Source organism: Pipistrellus hanaki (assembly GCF_964339955.1).
Source record: "Pipistrellus hanaki genome assembly, chromosome: 2".
In the NCBI taxonomy this organism is placed as follows: Eukaryota; Metazoa; Chordata; class Mammalia; order Chiroptera; family Vespertilionidae; genus Pipistrellus; species Pipistrellus hanaki.
In genome coordinates, this window is record NC_140504.1 from 100,009,137 (window position 1) to 100,033,397 (window position 24,261).

Below are 24,261 nucleotides of genomic sequence, written 5' to 3' on the forward strand. Positions count from 1 at the left end.
TTTTTATCTGCCCTTCAATTCTGAATGATAACTTTGCTGGGTAGAGTAATCTTGGTTGTAGGTTCTTGCTGTTCATCACTTTGAATATTTCTTGCTACTCCCATCTGGCCTGAATAGTTTCTGTTGAGAAATCAGCTGATAATAATATGGGTGCTCCCTTGTAGGTAACTGTTTTTCTCTTGCTGCTTGTAAGATTTTCTCTTTGTCTTTTGCTCTTGGCATTTTAATTATGATGTGTCCTGGTATGGTCCTCTTTGGATTCCTTTTGTTTTGTGCTTTGTATGCATCCTGGACTTGTAAGTCTATTTTTTTCACCAGGTGGGGTAAGTTTTCTGTCATTATTTCTTCAAATAGATTTTCAATATTTTGCTCTCTCTCTTCTTCTGGCACCCCCATAGTTTAGATGTTGGTACACTTGAAGTTGTCCCAGAGGCTTCTTACACTATCTTCAACTTTTTGATTCCCTTCTCTTCTTGCTTCTCCAGAGCAGTGTCCTTTGCCTCTTCATATTCGAAATCTTTGACTTGATTCTTGTGTTCTTCTAGTCTGCTGTTGGGTCTCTGTATAATATTTTTATTTCAGTCAGTGTATGTTTAATTTCTAGTTGGTTTAATTTTCTTTCATATCCTCAAAGGTCTTGTTTAATTTATTGGCCTTTTCTAGGAAATTCTTGAAAAACCTTATAACCGTGGTTTTGAACTCTATATCCAGTCTTTTGTTCTCCTCCATTTCTTTTGCTTGAGATCTCCTTCCTTTTCTCAGCATTTTTGCTGATTATGCAAAAGCAGCTGGGTGGAGCCTGGGCAGGTTTGTAGAATGTGCGGGGCTGGGCCTCTGGATGGGGTGAGACCTCAGGACATCACTAGGCTGGGGCGTGTCAAACAGCGATGGCTGCCATCAGCTAACTCTGCCTTTCAGAGTTTCCAAGTCACCGCGCTCCAGCACAGTGAACAATGATTGCTGCACGCACCTCTGCAAAAACTCACCCTTACTTTCGGACCTAATGGCCGACAGACCAGCTTCTCCCTGTAGGTGTCTGCCCTCCCTCCCCCCTCCCGTGACCGCAGAAACTGGATTTCAAAGTGATTGGGAGCTTGTTTACCTTCTGGTTGAAAAAAGCTGCATGCCCAGTCGCCCACCACCAGCCTGATTTGTGTACCTCCTTACCTAGGCTTTTCAGCTTTTCAGCGCTTGTGCTGCTTTCTCTTTCAGCCAGCTTTCCCGTGGTTTTGGGTGATAGACATTTTGTCTTTTCGTTGTAGTTGTGAAATTGTTGTGTGAGGTAATAAGTTAGTTACTCGCCTACGCCTTCATCTTCGTTTTACCTTTGAACATGTTTTCATATGGCTCTTGGTCTTCTGTATCTCCTCTTTCGAAAAGTATCTATTTAGATCCATTGCCCCCCCCCTTTTTTATTGGATTGTTTATCTTCCTTTTGTTAAGTTGTATGAAGTCCCTGTAAATGTTAGAGATTAAACCCTTATTGAGATAACACTGGCAAATATGTTATCCCATGCAGTTGTTTTCTGATGGTTTCTTTTGTTGTGCAAAAGCTTTTTATTTTGATACTAGAGGCCTGTGCACAAAATTCGTGCATGGGGTAGGGGGGGTGTCCCTCAGCGCAGCCTGTACTCTCTCCAATCTGGGACCCCTCAAGGGATGTTCAACTGCCCATTTAGACCCGATCCTGATGGGTCTAAATGGGCAGTCAGAAATCCCTCTCACAACCCAGAACTGCTGGCTCCCAACTGCTCACCTGCCTGCCTTCCTGATTGCCCCTAACCACTTCTGCCTGCCAACCTGATCATCCCTAACCACTCCCATGCCAGCCTGATTGATGTCTAACTGCTTCCCTGCCAGCCTGTTTACCCCCAATTTCCCTCCTCTGCCAGCCTGGCCACCCCTAACTGCCCTCCCCTACAGGACTGATCGCCTCCAACTGGCAGACCTGGTCCCTCTCAACTGTCCTCCCTTGCAGGCCTGGTGCCTCCCAACTGTCCTCCCCTGCTGGCCATCTTGTGGTGGCCATCTTGTGTCCACATGGGAGTGGGATCTTTGACCACATGGGGGCAGCCATCTTGTATGTTGGAGTAATGGTCAATGTGAATATTTCTCTTTTATTAGATAGGATAGAGGACTGGGGCATGGGTGGGGGCAGCTGGTTTGCCCTGAAGAGTGTCCTGGATCATAGTGGGGGTTCCCTTGGGGCATAGGGCAGCCTGGTGATGTACCTGTGGTGGTTTTCAGGCTGGCCACCGCCCCCCTGCCAGTGCCCCTGGCGACTCAAGCGGAGACCCTAGTATCTGGAATTTATTTACCTTCTACAATTGAAACTTCGTATCCTGGAGTGGAGCCAAGTCCCCTGCTCACTCTGGCTGCCACCATTTCTGTTTGGTTTTATGTAACTTCTATCATTGAAACTTTGTAGCCTTGAGTGGAGGCCTAGGCTGGCCAGGGTGTGTGGAAAGCGTGGCTTCCGTTGCTGGGGAAACCCAAGCCTCTCAACTGCTCTCTGTGGCTCTGGCCATCTTGGTTGGGGTTAATTTGCATACTCGCTCTGATTGGCTGGTGGGTGTTTTGGTGGACATGGCTTGAGTGGACTAATGGTTAATTTGCATATTACTCTTTTATTTGATAGGATAGTCTCATTTGTTTATTTTCTCTTTAATTTTCATTGCCCTAGGAGCTGTATCAATAAAGATGTTTCTTTTATTCTTTAGGAAAAAGCAGAAGTATCAAATGTGATGTAAAGGTTGTGTTTACAGACTTATGTACTTTTTTCATTAATAGTAAAAAAAATTGATTCTGTTTCTAAGTATATGCTCCCAATTTATCAACTTATTTTTTAATATTAAGACCAGTCTCATGGTTGGATCTTTTATTTTTGTACATGCTAGTGTTTTGAGTAATATCATGTGGATCCAGACTTCACTTTTTTATAGATGACAGTGAAGCTGGTTGATTAGATAATACCTAAGAGATTTTATCTTTACAGATAAAATTTTTATGTATTTTATGGAAATGATTTTTTGGGAGTGGAGAAAATCTTGTCAAGGGTGTGCTTTTCCAAAAACATTATTATACTTTCTTACTATTAAAATGATTATTTTGCTGTGGTTCATCATTTGGCAGTAGTATAACCAGCTTGACATGCCTATTTTTTCAACAGCTCTTTGTTTATTGTTATGCCATTCCCATAGGTGTAAGTCATTGTAAAGTGAGAGCACTTAACTTCTTTCTTAGTAAACCATTTTATGATATTTTCTTCTATCTTTGCAGATAAATTATTAGTTATAACCGTAGCAACAAGAGAAAGTGATGGATTTCATCGGTTCATGCAGTCAGCCAAATACTTCAATTATACTGTGAAGGTATGGTATAACTTAATTCATGGAGACATTAAAATATGTGTCTAAAGTACATTTTTATAACAGTAGTAACAACAGGAAGTGTAATCCAAAGGAGGAAGGTGAAATTTGGTTACAAAGTTGCTATTAAAATTTATATATACTTGATTGTTTTAAAGATACCATTTTGGCCTTATTAATACTCTCCCACTCAAACAATAATTTCTTAATATTTACTAATGCTTTGTATAAACATGTTTATAGAATAACAGAAAATATGTTTATATATTTATATTTCTTTGATGGGGATGTCATGTGTAAACACAACATAACTAAGATTTGACAGTAATTTTTTGTCTGCTTTAGTGTCTTTCTTTCTTATTATAAAGAATTTGAAACATGATTAAAGGGGATGCTTTTTCTTTCATTTATGGAGAATTGCTTCTTCTGTATTTTGTTTGTTTTAGGGGGGTTTGGGAATATTATGAAAATATAAAAAGGCTTTAGAAGACATCTCCAGAGGAATATCTCATTGATAAATGATGAGAAGAAACCTGAGGAATTTGGTAGAATTAGTAAACTGAGCTGTGAAAAGCCTCTTGTTTTTGTTGGCTTTTTTAACTTATCTTTTAGAAATGAGGGTCTGTCAGCCAGTTTCTTTCCCTGCTCCCAAGTAAGAGGAGAGTGGGGAGGAATCCCAGGTAGGAAAACAACCAAACAAACAAATTAAAATATTTATTTAAAAAAAAGCAAAACCAAAAACCTTAAAAGGGGGGCACGGGGCTTTGTCTTGGGAAAAAATCAGCAATTACAGTATGTAATGTAGAAAGAAGGTAGACTTTGGGAAAGATGTGAATGAGTGAGGAAGGTAAAGGGGAGCACGTAGACATGTGGCATGTATGTGTGTGAGTGAGGGACAGTTAAATTCTATAGGACTTTTGGGGGATGGTGGACCAGGTTCCCCTAGCCTGGCAGCCTCTGCTACCACTGCAGTCTCTCTTGGGGCAGCTGGCTCTGTCACAGAGAACACACCATCTTTAAGGGGAGAGCTGCTGTGACTAGGAGCCCAGTCTCATCTCCACCCATGGTGTTCTCAGACACCACCCAGTACCCTACAGCAATTCCAGCCAGGTCTATGCTGTCTTGGATACAGGCCCATGTACTCTGAGCCTCCAGCCTCCTTGACTGCAGGCTTCTGTGAGTTCTGGAGCATCATGACCTGAGCATTGAGACTACATGCAAACAGCCACAACTTTCACAGCCACCCCGGTTGACCTGTTCATGCACAAAAACCCAAGCCTTACGCAGCAACCCCATATGCAACAACTGCACTAGCTGTCGCCAAGTTTGATGCAGCAATCCAAGGCACTGAAACTGAGTGTGAGCAGCCAAGCTCTACTAAGCAACCCCAGTACATCAAGCAGCAAGTTAGCTGTTACCACACCTGAGGCAGAAACCTTGTGCATTGCAACCAAATTGTAGGCAGCCAAACCCTACTAGGTGCCTCACACTGCAACTCCAGGCACCATGACTACACAAATTGTGGCCAAGCCTGATGCATCAACCCAAACCCTGGTGTCCTTGCGAACTACCACCAAACTGGCCACTGTAGTCACAGGCCCAATGTGACTCAACACCTGAATCCTTTGGTAAGAGCAAAAATGGGGAGACAAAATAACAACCCCCCCAAAAACAAACAAACAAACAAACAAAAAAAAAACAGAAAGAAGGAAACACCAGAAAATAACCTAAATGAAATAGAGGCATGCAATTTGTCAGAAAAATAATTCAGAATAAGAGCCATACAGTTCATAAACCAAATGGATTAGAAACTTATGTAAGAATAAAGAGGAAATAAAGAGTTGTAGAGCTATAATAAAAACCACAATGGAAGGTTTCAACAGTATACTAGAGAAAGTTGATGACCGAGCAACACATGTATAATAGGGGTTCAGAAACAAGAAGAAGAACAAGGGTTAGAAAACCTACTTGAAGAAATAATGTTAGAAGACTTCCCTGATTTGAGGAAGAAGAAAGTCACACAACCACAGAGAGTCCCAAACAAGATGAATCCAAAAAGACCCACACCAACCCATATTGTAATTACAATGGCAAATGTTAATGACAAGGAGAGAGAAACTTAAAGGCTGCAAGAGAGACTGAGAGTTACCTACACAGATCTCCCATTAGATTATTAAAAGATTTCTCAACAGAAATACATCAGGCTAGGAAGGAATGAAAGGAAGTATACAAAGTGATGCAAGACAGGGGCCTGAGTCCCAGAAGATGCTATACAGAAAGACTATCATTCAAAATTGAAGTGAAAATAAGGAGCTTCACAGATAGCATAAGTCTAAGTGAGTTTATCCCTAGCAAGCCAGCAATACAAGAAATGCTAAAGGGACTGATGTAAAAATAAAAAATAAAAAGAGAAGTAGAAACATGGGAACAAAAAATAAAAATACCCCCTAATACCAAAACCAGATAAAGACAACTCAATGAAAGAGAATTACAGGCCAATATCCCTCATGAACATATTGTAGATGCCAAAATCTTCAACAAAATTCTAGCAAATCGGCTCCAGCAGAACATCACAAAGATCATATACCATGACCAAGTAGGATTTATTCCAGGAATGCAAGGATGGTACAATATCCGCAAATCAATAAACATGATACATCGCATAAACAAATTGAAAGATAAAAATCATACAGTCATATCAATTGCTGCAGAAAAAGCATTTGATAAAATCCAACACCCTTTCCTGATAAAAACTTTCAACAAGGTGGGAGTACAAGGATCATACCTCAACATAATAAAAGCTATATATGATAAACCCACAGCCAACATCATATTCAATGGGCAAAAACTATTAATAAAACCATTCCCTCTAAGAACAGGAACAAGACAGGGATGCCCACTTTCGCCACTCCTATTTGACATAGTACTGGAAGTACTAGCCATTGCAGTTAGACAAGAAGAGGAAATAAAAGGCATCCAAATTGGAAAAGAAGAAGTAAAGTTATCCTTATTTGCAGATGACATGATATTGTACATAAAAAACCCAAAAGACTCCATTAAAAAACTAATTGACTTAATAAATGAATTTGGCAATGTAGCAGGATACAGAATTAATGCCAAGAAATCCATGGCATTTCTATACACCAACAGTGAAATTATAGAAACAGAGACTAAAAGAGCAATTACATTTACCATTCCACCAAAAAAATTAAGATACCTAGGAATAAATTTAACTGAGGAAGTAAAGGACCTATTTGTAGAAAATCACACGACACTGAAAAAAGAGATAGAGGAAGATGTAAACAGATGGAAGAACATACCATGTTCATGGATTGGTAGAATCAACATCATCAAAATGTCCATACCTCCTAAAGAAATCTACAGGTTCAATGCACTCCCCATTAAAATACCAACGGCATATTTCACTGACCTAGAAAAAACTCTCAAAAAGTTCATTTGGAACAATAAAAGACCCCGAATAGCCACAGCAATCCTGAGAAAGAAGAGTAAAGTAGGAGGGATATCAATACTAGACTTCAAGCTGTATTACAAAGCCACTGTTCTCAAAACAGCCTGGTACTGGCACAAGAACAGACATATAGATCAATGGAATCGAATTGAGAACCCAGATATCAACCCAAATCACTATGCTCATTTAATATTTGACAAAGGAGGCACGAATATACAATAGAGTCAAGACAGTCTCTTCAATAAATGGTGTTGGGAAAATTGGACTGATACATGCAAAAGAATGAAACTAGATCACCAACTTACACCATACACAAAAATAAACTCAAAATGGATACAGGACTTAAACATCAGATGGGAAACTATAAAAATACTTGAAGCATCCACAGGCAGCAAAATCTCAGACATATGCCAAAAGAACTTCTTCACTGATACTTCCCCTAGGGCAATGGAAGCTAAAGAGAAAATAAACAAATTGGACTACATCAAAATAAAAAGCTTTTTTACAGCAAAAGAAACCGTCAACAAAAAAAACAAGAAAGCCCAGTGTGTGGGAGAACATATTTGCAAATGTTACCACTGATAAAGGTTTAATCTCCAACATCTACAAACATCTTATACAACTAAATAAAAGGAAAATGAATGATCCAATTAAAAAATGGGCAATGGACCTAAATAGAATATTTTCAAAAGAAGACAGAAGGAAGGCCAAAAGGCGCATGCAAACATGCTCAAAGTCACTATCCGAGAGATGCAAATCAAAACAACAATGTGGTACCATCTCACACCAGTCAGAATGGCCAACATCAACAAATCAACAAACGACAAGTGTTGGCGAGGTTGGGGAGAAAAAGGAACCCTCGTGCACTGCTGGTGGGAATGGAGACTGGTGCAACCACTGTGGAGAACAGTGTGGAGTTTCCTCAAAAAACTGAAAATGGAACTCCCATTTGACCCAGTAATCCCACTCCTAGAAATATATCCCAAGAAACTAGAAACACCAATCAGAAAGGATATATGCACCCCTTCTTTTTTTATGGCAGCACAATCTATAATAGATAGAATTTGGAAACAGCCTAGGTGCCCATCAGCAGATAATTGGATCCAAAAACTATGGTACATCTACACAATGGAATGCTATGCTGCCATAAAAAAAGAAGGAATTCTCACCATTTGCAGCAACCTGGATTTAATTGGAGAACATCATGCTGAGTGAAATAAGCCAGTTAATGAAAGAGAAACACCACATGACCTCACTCATTTATGGATAATAAAGAACATTATAAACTGGTGAACCAAAAGATAGATATAGAGACAGTAAAACAACAAGTAGACTGTCAAATTACAGCAGGTAGGGTAGGGAGATCTGGGGGAGATAATAGATCAACCGAAGGACTTGTATGCATGCATATAAGTACAACCAATGGACACAAAACTCTGGGGAGGGGGGGTATGTATGGGGGGGGGGCAATGTTAAATTATGTACACAGATAATAAATGAATAAAAAAATGGGGAAAAAATAAAAATAAATAAAAATAGCTACAAACAAGTACCTATCAATAATAAACTTTAACATAAATGGATTGAATGTTCCAATCAAAAGACCTCAAGTGACTAAATGGATAAAAAAGCATGATCCATACATATGCTGTCTATAATAGACTCACCTCAGAACAAGAAACACACAGACTGCGAATGAAGGGATGGAAAAATATATGTCAAGAAAATGGAAATAAAAAAATAAAAAAAAGCTGGGGTAGGAATACTTATACCAGACAAAATGGACTTCAAAGTGAAGGCCATAGCAAGGGACAGGAAGGCCACTTCATAATACCAAAGGGACCACCACAACAAGAAGATAAAACTCTAGAAAACAAATGCATCCAATATAGGGGTACCCAAATACATTTAAAAAAAAACTTCTGAATAAATCAACGTGGATGTTGACAACAACAAAATCCTAGTAGGCAACTTTAATAACTCACTGGCATCACTGGATAAATCCTCTGCACAAAAAATCAGAAAGAAACAACAATCCTAAATCACTCACTAGATCAGATGGACTTAATTGACATCTCCAGAACATTTCACCCCAGTGCTACAGAATATAATTTCTCAACAACTGCACATGGTACGTTATCAAAGATAGACCACATATTGGGACACAAGTGAAATCTCCCCAAATTCAAAAAGATAGAAATCATGTCAAGCATCTTCTCAGACCACAGTGGCATAATATTATAAATCAACTATGATAAAAACAATTTAAAATATTCAAACACTTGGAGGCTGAATAGCATACTATTAAACATTGATAAGGTTACGAAAGAGATAAAAAAAAAAAAGACATTTAAAATCCTGAAAACAAATGACAACAAATACACAAATATCCAATATCTATGGACACAGTGAAAGCAGCCCCAAGAAGGAAGTTCATAGCTCTAGAGGCCTACCTGACAAAATAAGAAAAAAATGATAATAAATTGTCTAACCCTGGAACATAAAGAATTAAAAAGAGAGCAACAAGGAAAGCCCAGAATAAATAAGGAGGAAGGAAATAAACAACATAGAGACAAAAAAAAAAAAAAAAAAAAAAATCAATGAAACAAAGACCTGGTTCTTTGAAAGGATAAACAAGATTGATGAACCTCTAGACTGGCTCATCAAGAATCAAGGAGATAGGACACAAATAAACAAAATCAGAAATGAAACAGGGAGTAACAACTGACCCCACAGACATACAAAGGATTGTAAATATATACTACAAACAACTCTACTCCAATAAACTGGGCAACCTTGATTAAATGGACATATTTTTAGAAAAATACTAGCTCCCAAACTCAATCAGGAAGGATAAAAAAAAAAAAAAAAAAAACCTGAATAGGTCAATAACCACTGAAAATATTGAAGCAGTGATAAAAAACAAACAAATAAAAAAAAAAAAAACAACCCCACAAAACAAAACAAAAAAACATCCAGGAAATAAAAGTCCTGGACTGGATGGCTTCACAGGGGAGCTTTACCAAACATTCAAAGAAGAACTAAAACCTATCTGTAAGGTTTGAGGCACAGGAAACTGACCACCAAGGAGTTTTAAAGTAAAGTTTATTCCCCAGTAATGAGCAGGACTCATTACGGAGGTAGAGAAATCAGAATTGAAGGAGTTGGGAGGGGGGATGGACCCAGCCGGGCTGCCACCTGGACATGGAGGATCAGCAGCACGTGGCTGGTCTGGGGCCTTTTTAAGGGAAGGAACAGGAGAGGGTTGAACCCAGGGCAGAACAGGAAGGGGTGGGCTCCAGGACACTTTGGTAGGCAATGATTGATGGCTCAATGTCTTGGAGATGTCTCTGTGACAGATGCCAGTAATGTCATAACTCCACCCACCAGTTGGGAGGAGGGAGAACCTTATACTATCCTCTGACTATTCCAAAAATTTAAGATGAAGGCACACTTTCAAACTCTTTCTATGAAGCCAGCATTATCCTAACTCCAAAACCAGATAAAGACACAACAAACAAAGAGAATTACAGGCCAATATCCCTGATAAACATAAATACTAAAATTCTCAACAAAATTTTAGCAAATCGGATCAGCATTACATAAGAAAGATCATATATCATGATCAAGTGGAATTTATTTCAGGGATACAAGGATGGTACAATATCTGAAAACCAATAAACATGATACATCATATAAACAGATTAAGAGACAAAAATCACATAATCAGCCGAAACCGGTTTGGCTCAGTGGTAGAGCATCGGTCTGCGGACTGAAAGGTCCCGGGTTTGATTCCGGTCAAGGGCATGTACCTTGGTTGCGGGCACATCCCCGGTAGGGGGTGTGCAAGAGGCAGCTGGTTGATCGATGTTTCTCTCTCATCGGCGTTTCTAGCTCTCTATCTCTCTCTCTTCCTCTCTGTAAAAAATCAATAAAATATATATATATAAAAAATCACATAATCATATCTATTGATGCAGAGAATGCATTTGACAAAATACAACACACTTTTCTGAGAAAAACTCTCAGCAGAGTGGGAATAGATAGATCATGCCTCAACATAGTAAAGGCCTTATATGACAAACCTACAGCCAACATTATATTCAGTGGGTAAAAACTAAAACCATTTTCTCTAAGAACAGAAACAAGACAGGGATGCCCACTTTCACCACTCCTTTTTGACATAGTATTGGAAGTGCTAGCCATAGCAATCAGACAAGAAGAAGAAATAAAAGGTATCCAAATTAGAGAAGATATAAAACTGTTATTATTCACAGATGACATGATACGATACATAGAAAACCCTAAAGACTACATAAAAAACTACTATGCTTAATAAATGAATTTGCTAATGGAGCAGGATACAAAATTAACATCCAGAAATCTATGGCTTTTTTATACACCAATAATGAGCTCACAGAAAGAAAAACTAAACAATCAATTCCATTTACCATTGCAAAAAAGCAATTAATTTAGGAATAAATTTAACTAAGCAGTTAAAGGACCTGATCTCAGAAAATTATAGGACTCTGTAAAAAAAAAAAAAAAGACATAAACAAATGGAAGAATATACCATGTTCATGGACTGGTAGAATCAATATCATTAAAATGCTCATACTACCCAAAGCAATCTATAGACTCAATGCAATCCCCATTAAAATGCCAACGGTTTATTTCAAAGATTTAAAACAAACTCTCCAAAAATTCATCTGGAATTAAAAAAAAAAAAAAAGACCCCAAATAGCCGCAGCAATCTTGAAAAAGAACAAAGTTGGAGGGATCACAATACCAGATATCAAGCCACAGTACAAAGTCACTGTTCTCAAAACTGCCTGGTACTGGCATAAGAACAGACAAAAAGACCAATGAAACAACAGAGAGCACAGAAATTGACCCAAGCCATTAAGCTCAATATTTGACAAAAGGAGGCAAGAATATACAATGGAGTCAAGACAGTCTCTTCAATAAATGGTGGAGCCCCTATGTTCATAGCACAATTTACCATAGCTAAGATTTGGAAACAGCCTAAGTGCTCATCAGCAGAGGAGTAGATTAAAAAACCGTGGTACAGCAACACTATGGAATACTATGCTGCTATAAAAATAAAAGAATTCTTACCATTTGCAATAGCATGGATGGACCTGGAGAGCATTATGCTAAGTGAAATAAGCCAGTCAGAGAAATAAATATCACATTATCTCACTCATTTGTTGGAATATAATGAACAACATAAACTGATTAACAAAAGCAGATCCAGAGACAGAGAAGCATCAGTCAGATGTTCAAACCTCAGAGGGAAGGTAATGGAGGGTGAGCATAAAAGGGAGAGATCAACCAAAGGAATTGTATGCATATATATAAGCTTAACCAATGGACACAGACACTAGGGGTATGAAGACATGAGTTCGGGGTGTGGGTCAATGGGGTTATAAGACACATATATAATACCTTAATGAATAAATAAAAATAAATAAAAATAGACAACCAACTTATGCCATATACAAAAGTAAACTCAGAATGGATAAAGGACTTAAATGTAAGGTGGGAAACCATTAAAATCTTAGAGGAAGCCATAGGCTGCAAAATAGCAGACACTTGTCAAAGCTATATCTTTACCAGTATAACTCCTAGGGCAAGGGAAACTAAGGAAAAAATAAACAAATTGGACTACATCAAAATGAAAAGCTTCTGCACAGCAAAGAAACCATCAACAAAACAACAAGAAAACACACTTCATGGGAGAACATACTTCCCAATGTTATATCCAGTAAGTGTTTAATCTCCAAAATTTACAGAGAACTCATATAACTTAACAAAAGGAAGATAAACAATCCAAATAATGGGTAAAGGACCTAAATAGACACTTTTCAAAAGAGGACATATAGAAACCCAAGACACACATGAAAACACTAGAGGCTCAGTGCAGGAATTCGTGAATGGGTGGGGTCTGGCCGACCTGCTCTAATAGGGACTGATTGGGGCGGGCCCACTGGGGGAGGAGCTGAGGGTGGTTAGTGGGCAGGCCTGGCCCAGAATCAGGGTTGGAGGAGGCGATTGTGTGTGGGGCTGGCCAAGGAAGGGGCTTCGGGCAGTTGACCAGCTCCGCTCCTGATGGTGGTGGGGAGAGCCTATCTGGGGCAGGGTCTGCCCAGGGTTGGGGACTGTGAGTGGTTGGCCATCTGGCCCTACCCTCTGCTCAAATTCCCAGTTGAACTCATGGTCTAACTCCTGTTTGAGGGGATAATTTGCATATTAGCCTTTTATTATATAGGTTTCTTAAAGTCACTATCATTTGAGAGAAGCAAATCAAAACAACAGTAAGGTACCATCCCACTAGCATAAGAACTTGTCAGAATGGCTATGATCAACAAAGCAACAAAGGGCAAATGCTGGCGAGGATTTGGAGAAAAAGGAACCCTCTTACAGTGCTGGTGAGAATGTAGACTGATGCAGCCACTGTGGAAACCACGGCGTTTTCTCAGAAAATTGAAAATGTAACTTTCTTTTGACCCAGTAATCCCACTTCTAGGAATATATCCCAAGAAAACAGAAACATCAGTCAGAAAGGATTATGGACCCCTAGGTTCATAGAAGCACAATTTTCAATAGCTAATATTTAGAAATACCCTAAGTGCCCATCAGCAGATGAGTGGATTAAAAAACTGTGGTACAACTACACAATGGAATACTATGCTGCTGTAAAAAAGAAGGAGCTTTTACCATTTGCAACAGAATAGACGGAACTCAAGAACACTATACTAAGTGAAATAAGGCAGTTAGAGAAAGATATAAATATCAAATGATCTCACTCGTTTTTGGAATATAATGAACAACATTAACTGACGAACAAAAACAGAACCAGAGTCATAGAAGCATTGAACAGACTGTCCAACCTATGAGGGAAGTTGCGGGGGGTAAAAGATTAAAGGACTTGTATGTATGCAAATGAACATAACCAATGGGCACAGTCAGGGAGTGATAGCATGTGCTGGGGTGAGGGGTTGTCCAGGGAGAGGTCAATGGGGAAAAAGGCATCTTAGATAATACTTTAAACAATAATTTTTTTTTTTTTAAAGGTAGATTTTGCTGTCACTGGAAATCTAGGTACAGATGTTAATATAGAATAGCTGATAAAGAGGCTGAACTTTGCTTTAAAAGAGATCTAGTATTAACAAGAGGTTTAATGCAGGATAAATGAGAACAATGTTGTAAGTTTTTTAGGATAGAGAAGGAATATTAGTATAGTAGTAAGCACTGATAGGAGGCATATGGGAGTCACAGAAAAATCGGGAAAATAATGCTGAAATGCAATGAGGGGCAGCTTTAGAGTTCAGCAAGGAATGTTTTTTATGGGTGATGCACCATGTTAGGAACTTTATATATGGTGTGCTCTTGATTCATTAAATGAACTATGCAAGTTAGATACTACTTTGTTTATGGGTAAGAAAAACTTGCCCTAAACTCTAACAAATAAAAAGGTGTTCAACTTCACTATCTATTAGGGAAATGCAAATCAAAACTACAATGAGATACCACCTCACACTGCAGTTTTTAAGGGCCTAGGCCTAGGGTAAGGAGCAATAACATCAAATCATGAACCCCAGTCCTATTCAACTGACTGGAGATTTGATCCTCCTGTCTTCCCATTATAAATGCAATGGTTCTCAGAGTTCATTAGCATGATCTGGGAAATAGAAATAATGATTTTCAGATGCCACCCAAGACCTGCTGAATAAGCCCCCATCTGATTCAGAAGCAGGGTCTCATTTGACACACTGATTTAGTGGAATAAAAGGAGAAAAATCAAGCATGATTGAGCCTACTATAGTAGGCGCGGTATTAATGTGGTATCAGAGAAGTCCAAGAGGGCTGTGGAATGGAAGTATAATACTAGTAAATCTTCAGGCCAGAGGAGGCCACATTTTGTTTTGTTGTTGGTAATCTATATCAGAGGATATATTTTCCATTGATTTTTAGAGAGTGGAAGGATAGGAGGGAGGAACTGAGGGAAAATGAGAGGGAGGGAGGAAGGAAGGGAAAGAATAGGGGTGGGAGGGAGAGAGACATTGAAACATTGATGTGAGAGAGACACATATGTTTTCTCCCACATATGCCCCAACAGGAGATGGAAACTGCAACCCAGGTACATAATCTTGACTGGGAACTGAACTTGAAATCCTTCTATCCACAGGCTATTATATTAACCACTAAGCACACCAGCCAGGGCAGGTGTCCACTTTTTTTTTTTTTTAATGTTTTCATTGATTTTAGAGAGATGGGAAGGAAGAGGGAGATATAGAAACATTGATGAGAGAGAAACACCATTGATTGGTTGTCTGATTCCTGCTTGCCCCTTACTGGGGATGGAGCTCACAACCCAGGCATGTGTCCTGATTGAGAATTGAGCCAGTGACCTCTTGGTCAGTGCTCTACCACTGAACCACACCGGCCTGGCAGGAGGCCAGATTTTAGGGCCAAAATTAAAATATCTACTAGACTAGCCTCAGTATTAATCCAGATTCATATCAGTTTGTTTTCTTGGTTAACCTTTTCCCTCCAACCTTCATGAAGTGATAAACTAGAGAGGTAAGGCTGGGAGTCCATGGACTTTGCCAGCCATATTTATATTTGATTCAATGTTAAGTAAAATAGAAACTACTATTTTCTAAATTTATTTTACCTTTTCCTTTTGTATTTATTTTTTATTTCATTCCACCTTAATTTTAAAAATCTGCAAGTATATCATTATTTTGGGAATTTCAATCTTTAGATGAAACAACGATACAAGGTTTATGTTTTGGGAAGGAGCACATATACTACTTGGTCCCTCACAGCCAGGCACATTGTGTCACCTTGCACTTTTAATTCAGGAGGGATCTGCTTATTGAGAGAAGCTCCAATTTTAGTTTTGATTAATTATGCTTAGGCATTTTCTTGCATTGATGGATTACTGTTAAGCTTTCGAGGGTAATGTATTATATAAAGAAGGGAGTGTTTGATTGATGTCCCCACCCGTTGTGTTTCCCTCATAAACCCATTCTGCTTCAGTAGGAAAACTGTCTATGGCCCCATCAGGAGTCACTGAGCTTCAAGGGCTTTCAGTGTTTCTCATACTGACTTTTTGCCCTATTGAAAAGTGTTATGGAAACTCTTCATTTTTTTTTTTTTTTAAATCTGGACAAATAGAAATAAAATATGAGAAATACTTTCTGTGACACCCCACCTCCCACCCCTCTCCCAGATTAGAGTCTACTTTGGAATGATAAAATTGGGAATGGTATTTTTATGGGGTGGAAAACATTAAAGAATTATTATCTGACTTAGATATGTTGTTTGCTTTCTAGTTTCATGATTTAGTGAAATGTTTAAAAAGTGGTTACTGTGTAATACTATGCAAATTACTGATGACTTACAGTTTTTATGGTATTATCATTGGAAATTTTGCTCAGGGATGAAATGTTGATTTTATTTATAGGTCCTTGGTCAAGGAGAAGAATGGAGAGGTGGTGATGGAATTAATAGCATTGGAGGAGGCCAAAAAGTAAGATTAATGAAAGAAGTTATGGAACATTATGCCAGTCAGGAGGATCTGATTGTCTTGTTTACTGAATGGTAAGAAAAATAACCTATGATTTTTAACTCTACATTAAATTATTTTTTAAAAAGAGTTGAAATTCATATGTGCGGGGGCCTAATGTGGCTGGGATCTCCCTTTTCTGCGTCCCGCACAGAAAGAGAGATGAACAAACCGGTTCTAAGTGGAGGTGCCCAGGGATTGAGAAATAATAGAAATAAAGAGAGAAGACACAGAGATAGATTTTAAGCTGGGAGCTGGGAGGACCGCTGACCTCCTCTGCTGGAGAGACAGACTGATGACCTCCTAAGCCATGCGGCACATCTATTTATACTCCAATCCAACAAGGGGCTTCACAGGAAAACAAGGAGTCTGGGAGAGCCCAGATCCCACCCACTGCTTTCTGCTGGACAAACACAAGCCAGGAACTAAGAACATTTCTGCACTCCCAGGGCGGGAGTGCAACTGACATGATTCTGTCAATATCCTGGGCCCAGTCAGCAACAATTTAAAGAATGTCTAGGTGTCTTCCCATTTGGCCCTCTACGCATATGTATAGATTACATATTAAATAATTTTATTCACAAGGAATCATTGTTTTAAAAAGTAGGTTTTACTCATAATTATAAAACCATGTTCTGACATAGTTATGTAATATGATCAAATCTGATGAGTTACCATAAATATCAATGAGAAAACATGGCATGAGCTAACACTTTTGTGAAATTTATATCTTAAAATAAATTTTCTGAGCTTTTCTATTGAGGAGAGTAACTCAAGGGATTCTGGTCAACCAGGAGGAAATAGATCATGTAAAGTTATAACTGAGAAATAATAAAACCTGTGTTTATTGAAAGAGTAAAGCCTTTTCAATGTGTAAATATTTTTTATATGTGGTTCTACTTTGCTTCTATTTAATTTTAAGTCTCTTCTGTTTTTCTTTATCTTCCTACATGTTTTTAATAATGTCATCTAGTAATGAGGTACAAGTGTCCACCTTTTTCCACTTTCTCTACCTTTTCAAATTTTTTATGTTTTCGTCATTGATTGCTTATTTGAAACCCCCATGCACTTTCTCCTCTAACTTAGGAAAATTTCTTAATATCTCTACTACAATTTGAACATCTAAAACCACAAATTATTGCAGATGAAAGTAAGACTAATGCTTTTTATGCAAATATGTATAATTTTGAGAGGAAAATATATGCAGTGAACTCCTAATGCCATCAACACTTAAAAGTTTTGAAAGGGTCTATATACTTGCATCTCTGAAATTTACCTAATATCTGGTACACACAAAAAAATAATTCCTGCTTGTAGTTACCTATTCTTGCAACATGAGATGTAGTATAGCTGATGTTAACTTGTATATTGGGAATATTTCTATTATTAAATACTAGAGGCCTGCTGCACGAAATTCGTGCATGGTGGAGGAGGGTGTCCCTTAGCCCAGCCTGCACCCTCTCCAATCTGGGACCCCCCAAAGGATGTCTGACTTGTCTGTTTAGACACTATCCTGGTGGAATTGGTCCTAAACGGGCAGTTGGACATCCCTTTCACAATCCAGGACTCCTGGCTTCCAACCGATCACCTGCCTGCCTGATTGACACTAATCAATTCTGCCTGCCGCCTAATCACACCTTACCCACTCCCCTGCTAACCTGATTGCCTCTAACTGCCCTCCCCTGCAGACCTGCCCCCCCCCCCAACTGCCCTCCCCTGCAGGCCCTTGACCGGAATTGAACCTGGGACCTTACAGTCCGCAGACCGACACTCTACCACTGAGCCAAACCAGTTTTGGCCCATTTTTTTATTGGATTATCTTCCTTTTGTTAAGTTGTAAGAGTTCTCTGTAAATTTTGGAGATTAAACCTTTATCTGAAATAGCATTGGAAAATATGTTCTCCCTTGCAGTGGGCTTTCTTGTTCTTTTGTTGATGGTTTCTTTTGCTCTACAGAAGCTTTTTATTTTGATATCCCATTTGTTTATTTGCTCCTGAGTTTCCATTTCCCTAGGAGCTGTACTGTTAAAGATATTGCTATGAGATATGTCATTTTGCTGCCAATGGGTTCTTCTAACATTTTATGTTTTCTTGCCTTACATTTAAGCCCAATAGCAAGTTTGAGTTTATGTGTATGGTGTAAGTTGGTGATCTAATTTCATTTTTTTGCATGAATCTTACCCAATATCACAGCACCATTTTTTGAAGAAACTGTCTTGACTTCATTGTATGCTCTTGCCTCCTTTGTCAAATATTAATTGAGTATAATGGCTTGGGTCTGTTTCTGGGTTTGCTGTTCTGTTCCATTGGTCTATATGTCTATTCTTAAGTAAATACCAGGCAGTTTTGGGAACTGTGGCTTTGTAATAAAGCTTGAAATCTGGTATTTTTATCCCTCCATCTTTGTTCTTCCTGAGGATCACTGTGACTATTTGGTGTCTTTTTTTGTATTCCAGATGAATTTTGGAGGACTTTGTTCTAGGTCTGTGAAATATTCTGTTGGTATTTTGATGGGGACTGCACTGAATCTATAAATTCCTTTGGGTAGTATGGGCATTTTAATTACCAGTATGTTGATTCTACCTGTCTATGAACATGGTAGGTTCTTCCATTTGTTTATGTCTTCCTCTATCTCGTTTTTCAATGTCCTATAGTTTTCCAGGTACAAGTCTTTTAACTCCTTAGTTAATTTATTCCTAGGTATCTTAGTTTTTTGTTGCAGTTATAAATGGGATTGTTTTTTTCATTTCTCTTTCTGTGAGTTCTTTATTGATATGTAAAAAAGCCATAGGTTTCTGGGTGTTAATTTTGTATGCTGCTGCATTGCCAAATTCATTTATTAAGTCTAAAAAACTTTCGATGAAGTCTTTGGGGTTTTTCCATGTACAATATCACGTCATCTGTGAATAAAGACAGTTTTACTTCTTTTCCAATTTGGATGCCTTTGATTTCTTGTTGTCTGATCACTATAGCTAGCTCTTCCAGTACTATATTGAACAGGAGTGTTGAAAATAGGCATCCCTGTCTTGTTTCTGTTTTTAGGGGAAATGATTTTAGCTTTTGCCCATTGACAATGAGGTTGGCTATAGGTTTGTCATATAAGGCTTTTATTATGTTGAGGTATGATCCCTCTATTCCCCTTTTACTGAGAGTTTTTGTCAAAAAAGGGTGTTGGATATTTTCAAATGCTTTTTCTGCATTGATTCATATGACTATGTGATTTTTATCTCTCAATTTGACTATGTGATGTATCATGATTATTGTTTTGCAAATATTGTACCATCTTGCATCCCCAGGATAAATCCTACTTGTTCATGGAGTGTGATCTTTCTGATATACTGCTGAATCCGATTTGCTGGAATTTTGTTGAGGATTTTGCATCTATTTTCAAGAGGGATATTGGCCTATGATTCTCTTTCCTCATGTTGTCTTTATCTGATTTTGGAATTAGGGTGATGCTAGCTTCATATAAGGAGCTTGGAATTGTTCCTTCCTATTGAATTTTCTTGAATAGTCTGAGAAGTATAGGTTTTAATTCTTCATTGAATATTAGGTAAAAGTCCCCTCTGAAGCTGTCTCGCCCTGGGCTTTTGTTTGCTGGAAGCTTTTTGATGACTGCTTCAAGTGCTCCCATAGTTATCAGCAGATTGAGATTTTTAGAATCCTCCTGATTGAATTTTGGAAGGTTGTATTTTTCTAGAAATGTGTCCATTTCCTCCAGGTTGTCTATTTTATTAGAATAGAGTTTTTCATAGTATTTTTTAACAACCTTTTTATTTCTATGGGAATTTTGCCTCTTTCATTTCTGATTTTGTTTATTTGGGTCCTCTATTTTTGCTTCTTGGTGAGCCTGACTAGAGATTCTTCAATCTTGTTTATCATTTCAAAGAACCAACTCTTGTTTTCATTCATCATATATATATATATATATATATATATATATATATATATATATATATATATTTGTCTCTATGTCATTTATCTCTGTTCTGATATTTATTATTTCCTTCCTTCTGCTCACTGTGGGCTTTTCTTGTTGCCCTCTTTCTAATTCTTTAAGTTGTTGAGTTAGATGATTTATTGCAATATTTAATTAATTAATTTATTTATTTATTTTAGGTAGGCCTGTAGAGCTATAAACTTCCTTCTCAGGACTGCTTTCATTGTGTCCCATAGTATTTTGCATTGTTGTGTTTTTATTGTCATTAGTCTTTAGGATGTTTTAAATTTCTTCTTTGGTCTCATTGATAAGCCAGTCATTGTTTGATAGCATGCTATTCAGCTTCCAACTGTTTAAGTTTTTTGGAATGTTTTTATTGTAGTTTATTTCTTATATTATGCCATTGTAGTCTGAAAAAAATGCTTGATATGATTTCAATCTTTTTGAAATTGGGGAGACTTTGCTTGTGACCCAATATGTGGTCTATTTTTGAAAATGTCCCATGTGCACTTGAGATGAATGTATATTCCGTGGCTTTGTGGTGAAATGCTCTGAAGATGTCAATTAGGTCCATTTGTTCTAGCAAGAATTTTAAAATTGCTGTTTCTTTGGTGATTTTTTTGTCTAGATGATTTATCCAATGATGTCAGTGGTGTATTAAAGTCCCCTACTATGATTGTATTGTTGTCTATCTCTCTCTTGATATCTTCCAGGAGTTGTTTTTATTTATTTATTTATTTATTTATTTATTTATTTATTTATTTATTTTAATGTATTTGGGTGCTTCTGCATTGGGTGCATATATGTTTATCAGGGTTATATCCTCTTGTTGTATCAATCCCTTTATTATTATGAAGTGATCTTCCTTATTTCTTATTATGGCCTTTACTTTGAGCTCTATTTTGTGAGATATAAGTACTGCTATCCCAGCTTTTTAAATTTTTTTTTATTTGCGTGAAATATATTTTTCCATCCCTTCACTTTTAATCTGTATGAATCCCTTTCTCTGAGATATGTCTCTTGTAGACAGTATATATATGGGTCATGTTTTTTTTACCCATTCAGCCACTCACTGTCTATCTTTTGATTGGAGCATTTAGTCCATTTACATTTAAAGTTATTATTGAAATGTACTTGTTGTAGCATTTTTTATTTTTTGTGTCTGTGTTCCTTGTTTTATTTATTTATTTATTTATTTTACACCAGTTCCTTTAGCATTTCTTGCATTGCTGGGTTAATAGTGATAAACTCCCTTAGCATTTTTATTTATTTATTTATTTATTTATTTATTTATTTATTTATTTGTGTGTGTGTGTGTGTGTGTGTGTGTGTGTGAAGCTCCTTATTTTCTCTTCAATTTTGAATGATAACCTTGCTGGATAGAGAATTCTTGGATTTAGTCCCTTGGTTTGCATCACTTTGTAGACTTCCTTCCATTCTTTTCTGGCCTGGTGTGTTTCTGTTGAGAAATCATTTGATAATCTCATGGGAGTTCCCTTGTACATAACTCTTTGTCTCTCTCTTGTAGCTTTTAAGATTGTCTCTTTGTCCTGAATATTTGCCATCATAATTATGATGTGTCTTGATGTGGGTCTTTTCGGGTTCATCCTGTTTCGGAATCTCTGAGCTTGTGTGACTTTTTTCATTGCCACATTAGGGAAGTTTTCTGACATTATTTCTTCAAATAGTTCTTCTAAACCTTGTTCTTCTTCCTGTTGTTCTGGCACCCCTATTATTTGTATGTTGCTTAGTTTTGTTTTGTTTTTGTTTGTTTTTTGTTTGTTTTTTGTCTTTGTTTTAAAAATTATGTGAGTCTTTATATTTTATTTATTTATTATTTTTTAAATATATTTTATTGATTTTTTAGAGAGAGGAAGAGAGAGGGATAGAGAGCTAGAAACATTGATGAGAGAGAAACCTTGATCAGCTGCCTCCTGCACACCCCCTACCGGGGATGTGCCCACAACCAATCAAACCTGGGATTGAATCTGGGACCTTTCAGTACACAGATCAACACTCTATACACTGAGCCAAACCAGTTTCAGCTGTTGCTTAGTTTTATGTTGTCCCAAAGCTCCCTTGGCACTCCTCCTGTCTTTTAATTTTTTTTCCAATTGCAATTCAGTTTGACTGTGTTTTGCTTCCCTGTCTTCTAGTTTGCTAATTTGGCCCTCCACTTCTTGTCTACTGGTGAAACTTTCCATGGTGTTTTTTATTGCAGCTATATCACTCTTTATTTCTTCTTGATTCTTACATAAGTTGTTGATTTTTTCATCAATTTCCTCTTAACTCTTGCATAAGGTGTTAATTCCCACCTCCCCCATCCAATTTATGAACTTTATGACCTTTATTCTGAATTCTTTTTTCTGACATATTGCCTGCGTCTGTTTCACTTAGCTTCTTTTTTGGAAATTTCTCCTTTTCTTTCCTTTGGGGGTATCTTTGTTTACCTATTTTTGGCCTCACCAACTGATCTAGATTTGAGGTGTGCAGGAGCTGCTTCTTGGGTGGCAGTGGCTTCTCGGGCTGTGGTTCCTCCTCAGGCAGTCACAGTAGCAGATGCATCTCAGTTAGCAGTGGCTTCTCTGATGGGTGTTGTTCACAGCAGTGGGTTGTCCTCTGGCTGGTGGGGCAGGCTGCACTTATAGCTGCTCTTTATTGGACAGAGGTGGGCTGATTATGAGGTTGCTGCTCCTTAGGTGGGGCCGCTGTTCCTTGGGCTCGTGTCCGCTGCTCCTTGGGCTGGGGCCAGCTTCTCACATGGCTGCTGTCCCTGAGACAGGGACAGACTGATCGTGTGGCTCCTGTTCTTTAGATGGGGGCTGGCTGCGTTCTGCTGTTGTTCCTCAGATGGGATGGGCTGCACGTGATGCCACTGCTCCTTGGACAGGGGCAGGTTGCTTGCAAGGCTACTGCTCTTCATATGGGTGCAGGTTGCTTGTGCAGCTGCTTCTCCTTTTATGGGGAGTGGATTGTTCGTGCAGTTGCTGCTCCTCACATGGGAGTGAGCTTCTTGTGCTGTTGATGCTCCTTGGACAGAGACAGGTTTCTCACCCAGCTCCTTCTCCTTGGACAGGTGCAGTGTGGATGCTACTCCTCGGACCACTGTGGACTGCACAAGGCTGCTGCTCCTTGGTCATGGGTGGTCTGCTTATGCGGCTGCTGATCCTTAGATGGTGGGAGGCTGTTCCTGTGGCTGCTGCTCCTCAGAATGGAGCAGCCTGCTTACACAACTGCTGCTCCTCAGACGGGGGTGGGTTGCTCACGCACCTGCTGATCCTTTGATGGGGGGCAGGCGGTTCTTGCAGCTGCTGCTCATTGAAAGGGCGCTATCTACTCACACAGCTACTTCTCCTCTGAAGGAGGTGGGCTGCTTGCACAGCTGCTGCTCTTAGGACAGGTGCATGATGTGGAATAGGTGCAGCTGCTGCTCCTCAGATGGGGGCTGGCTGTGTGGGACTGCTGTTCCTCAGTTGTGCGTGGGGTGTTCAAGTGGCTTCTCTTCCTCAAATTGGACAAGTTGCTCACATAGTTGCTGTTCCTCAGATGGCGGAACTGGCCACTCACACAGCTGCTGCTCCTTGGACAGGGGCAGGCCACATGAAGCTACTGTTCTTAGGCCTGGGGCAGGTTGCTCACGGGGCTCTACTCCTTGGACAGGAGCAGTCTGCTCCTGTGTCTGCTGTTCTTGTGGTTGCAGTGACCTGGGCTAAAGTATTGGGCTGGTCAGAGGGGAGCATGCTTCAGAACTCACAGGAGCCTGTGCCCATTGTGGCAGGAGCCTCATTGGCTGGGATCACAGCCTAGGTAGCAGGTCCCTGACAGGTATGGCTGTAGAATCCCAGGTGTTTAGTGAGGGCACTGTGGGTGAAGTTGAGACTGGGAATCCAGTTACAGCAGCTATTCCC

The 24,261-nt window shown here is 38.8% G+C and overlaps 1 protein-coding gene across 1 annotated transcript in view; it reads left to right on the top strand.

Annotated features, from left to right (window-relative positions):
• Positions 1 to 24,261, top strand: part of PLOD2 (procollagen-lysine,2-oxoglutarate 5-dioxygenase 2) — a 213,038-nt gene that overhangs the window by 66,455 nt on the left and 122,322 nt on the right. The window contains exons 2-3 of the mRNA XM_084875943.1: positions 3,280 to 3,371; positions 16,313 to 16,449. Coding sequence (XP_084732069.1) covers positions 3,280 to 3,371; positions 16,313 to 16,449 — 229 coding nt within the window. The remainder of the gene's footprint in view (positions 1 to 3,279; positions 3,372 to 16,312; positions 16,450 to 24,261) is intronic.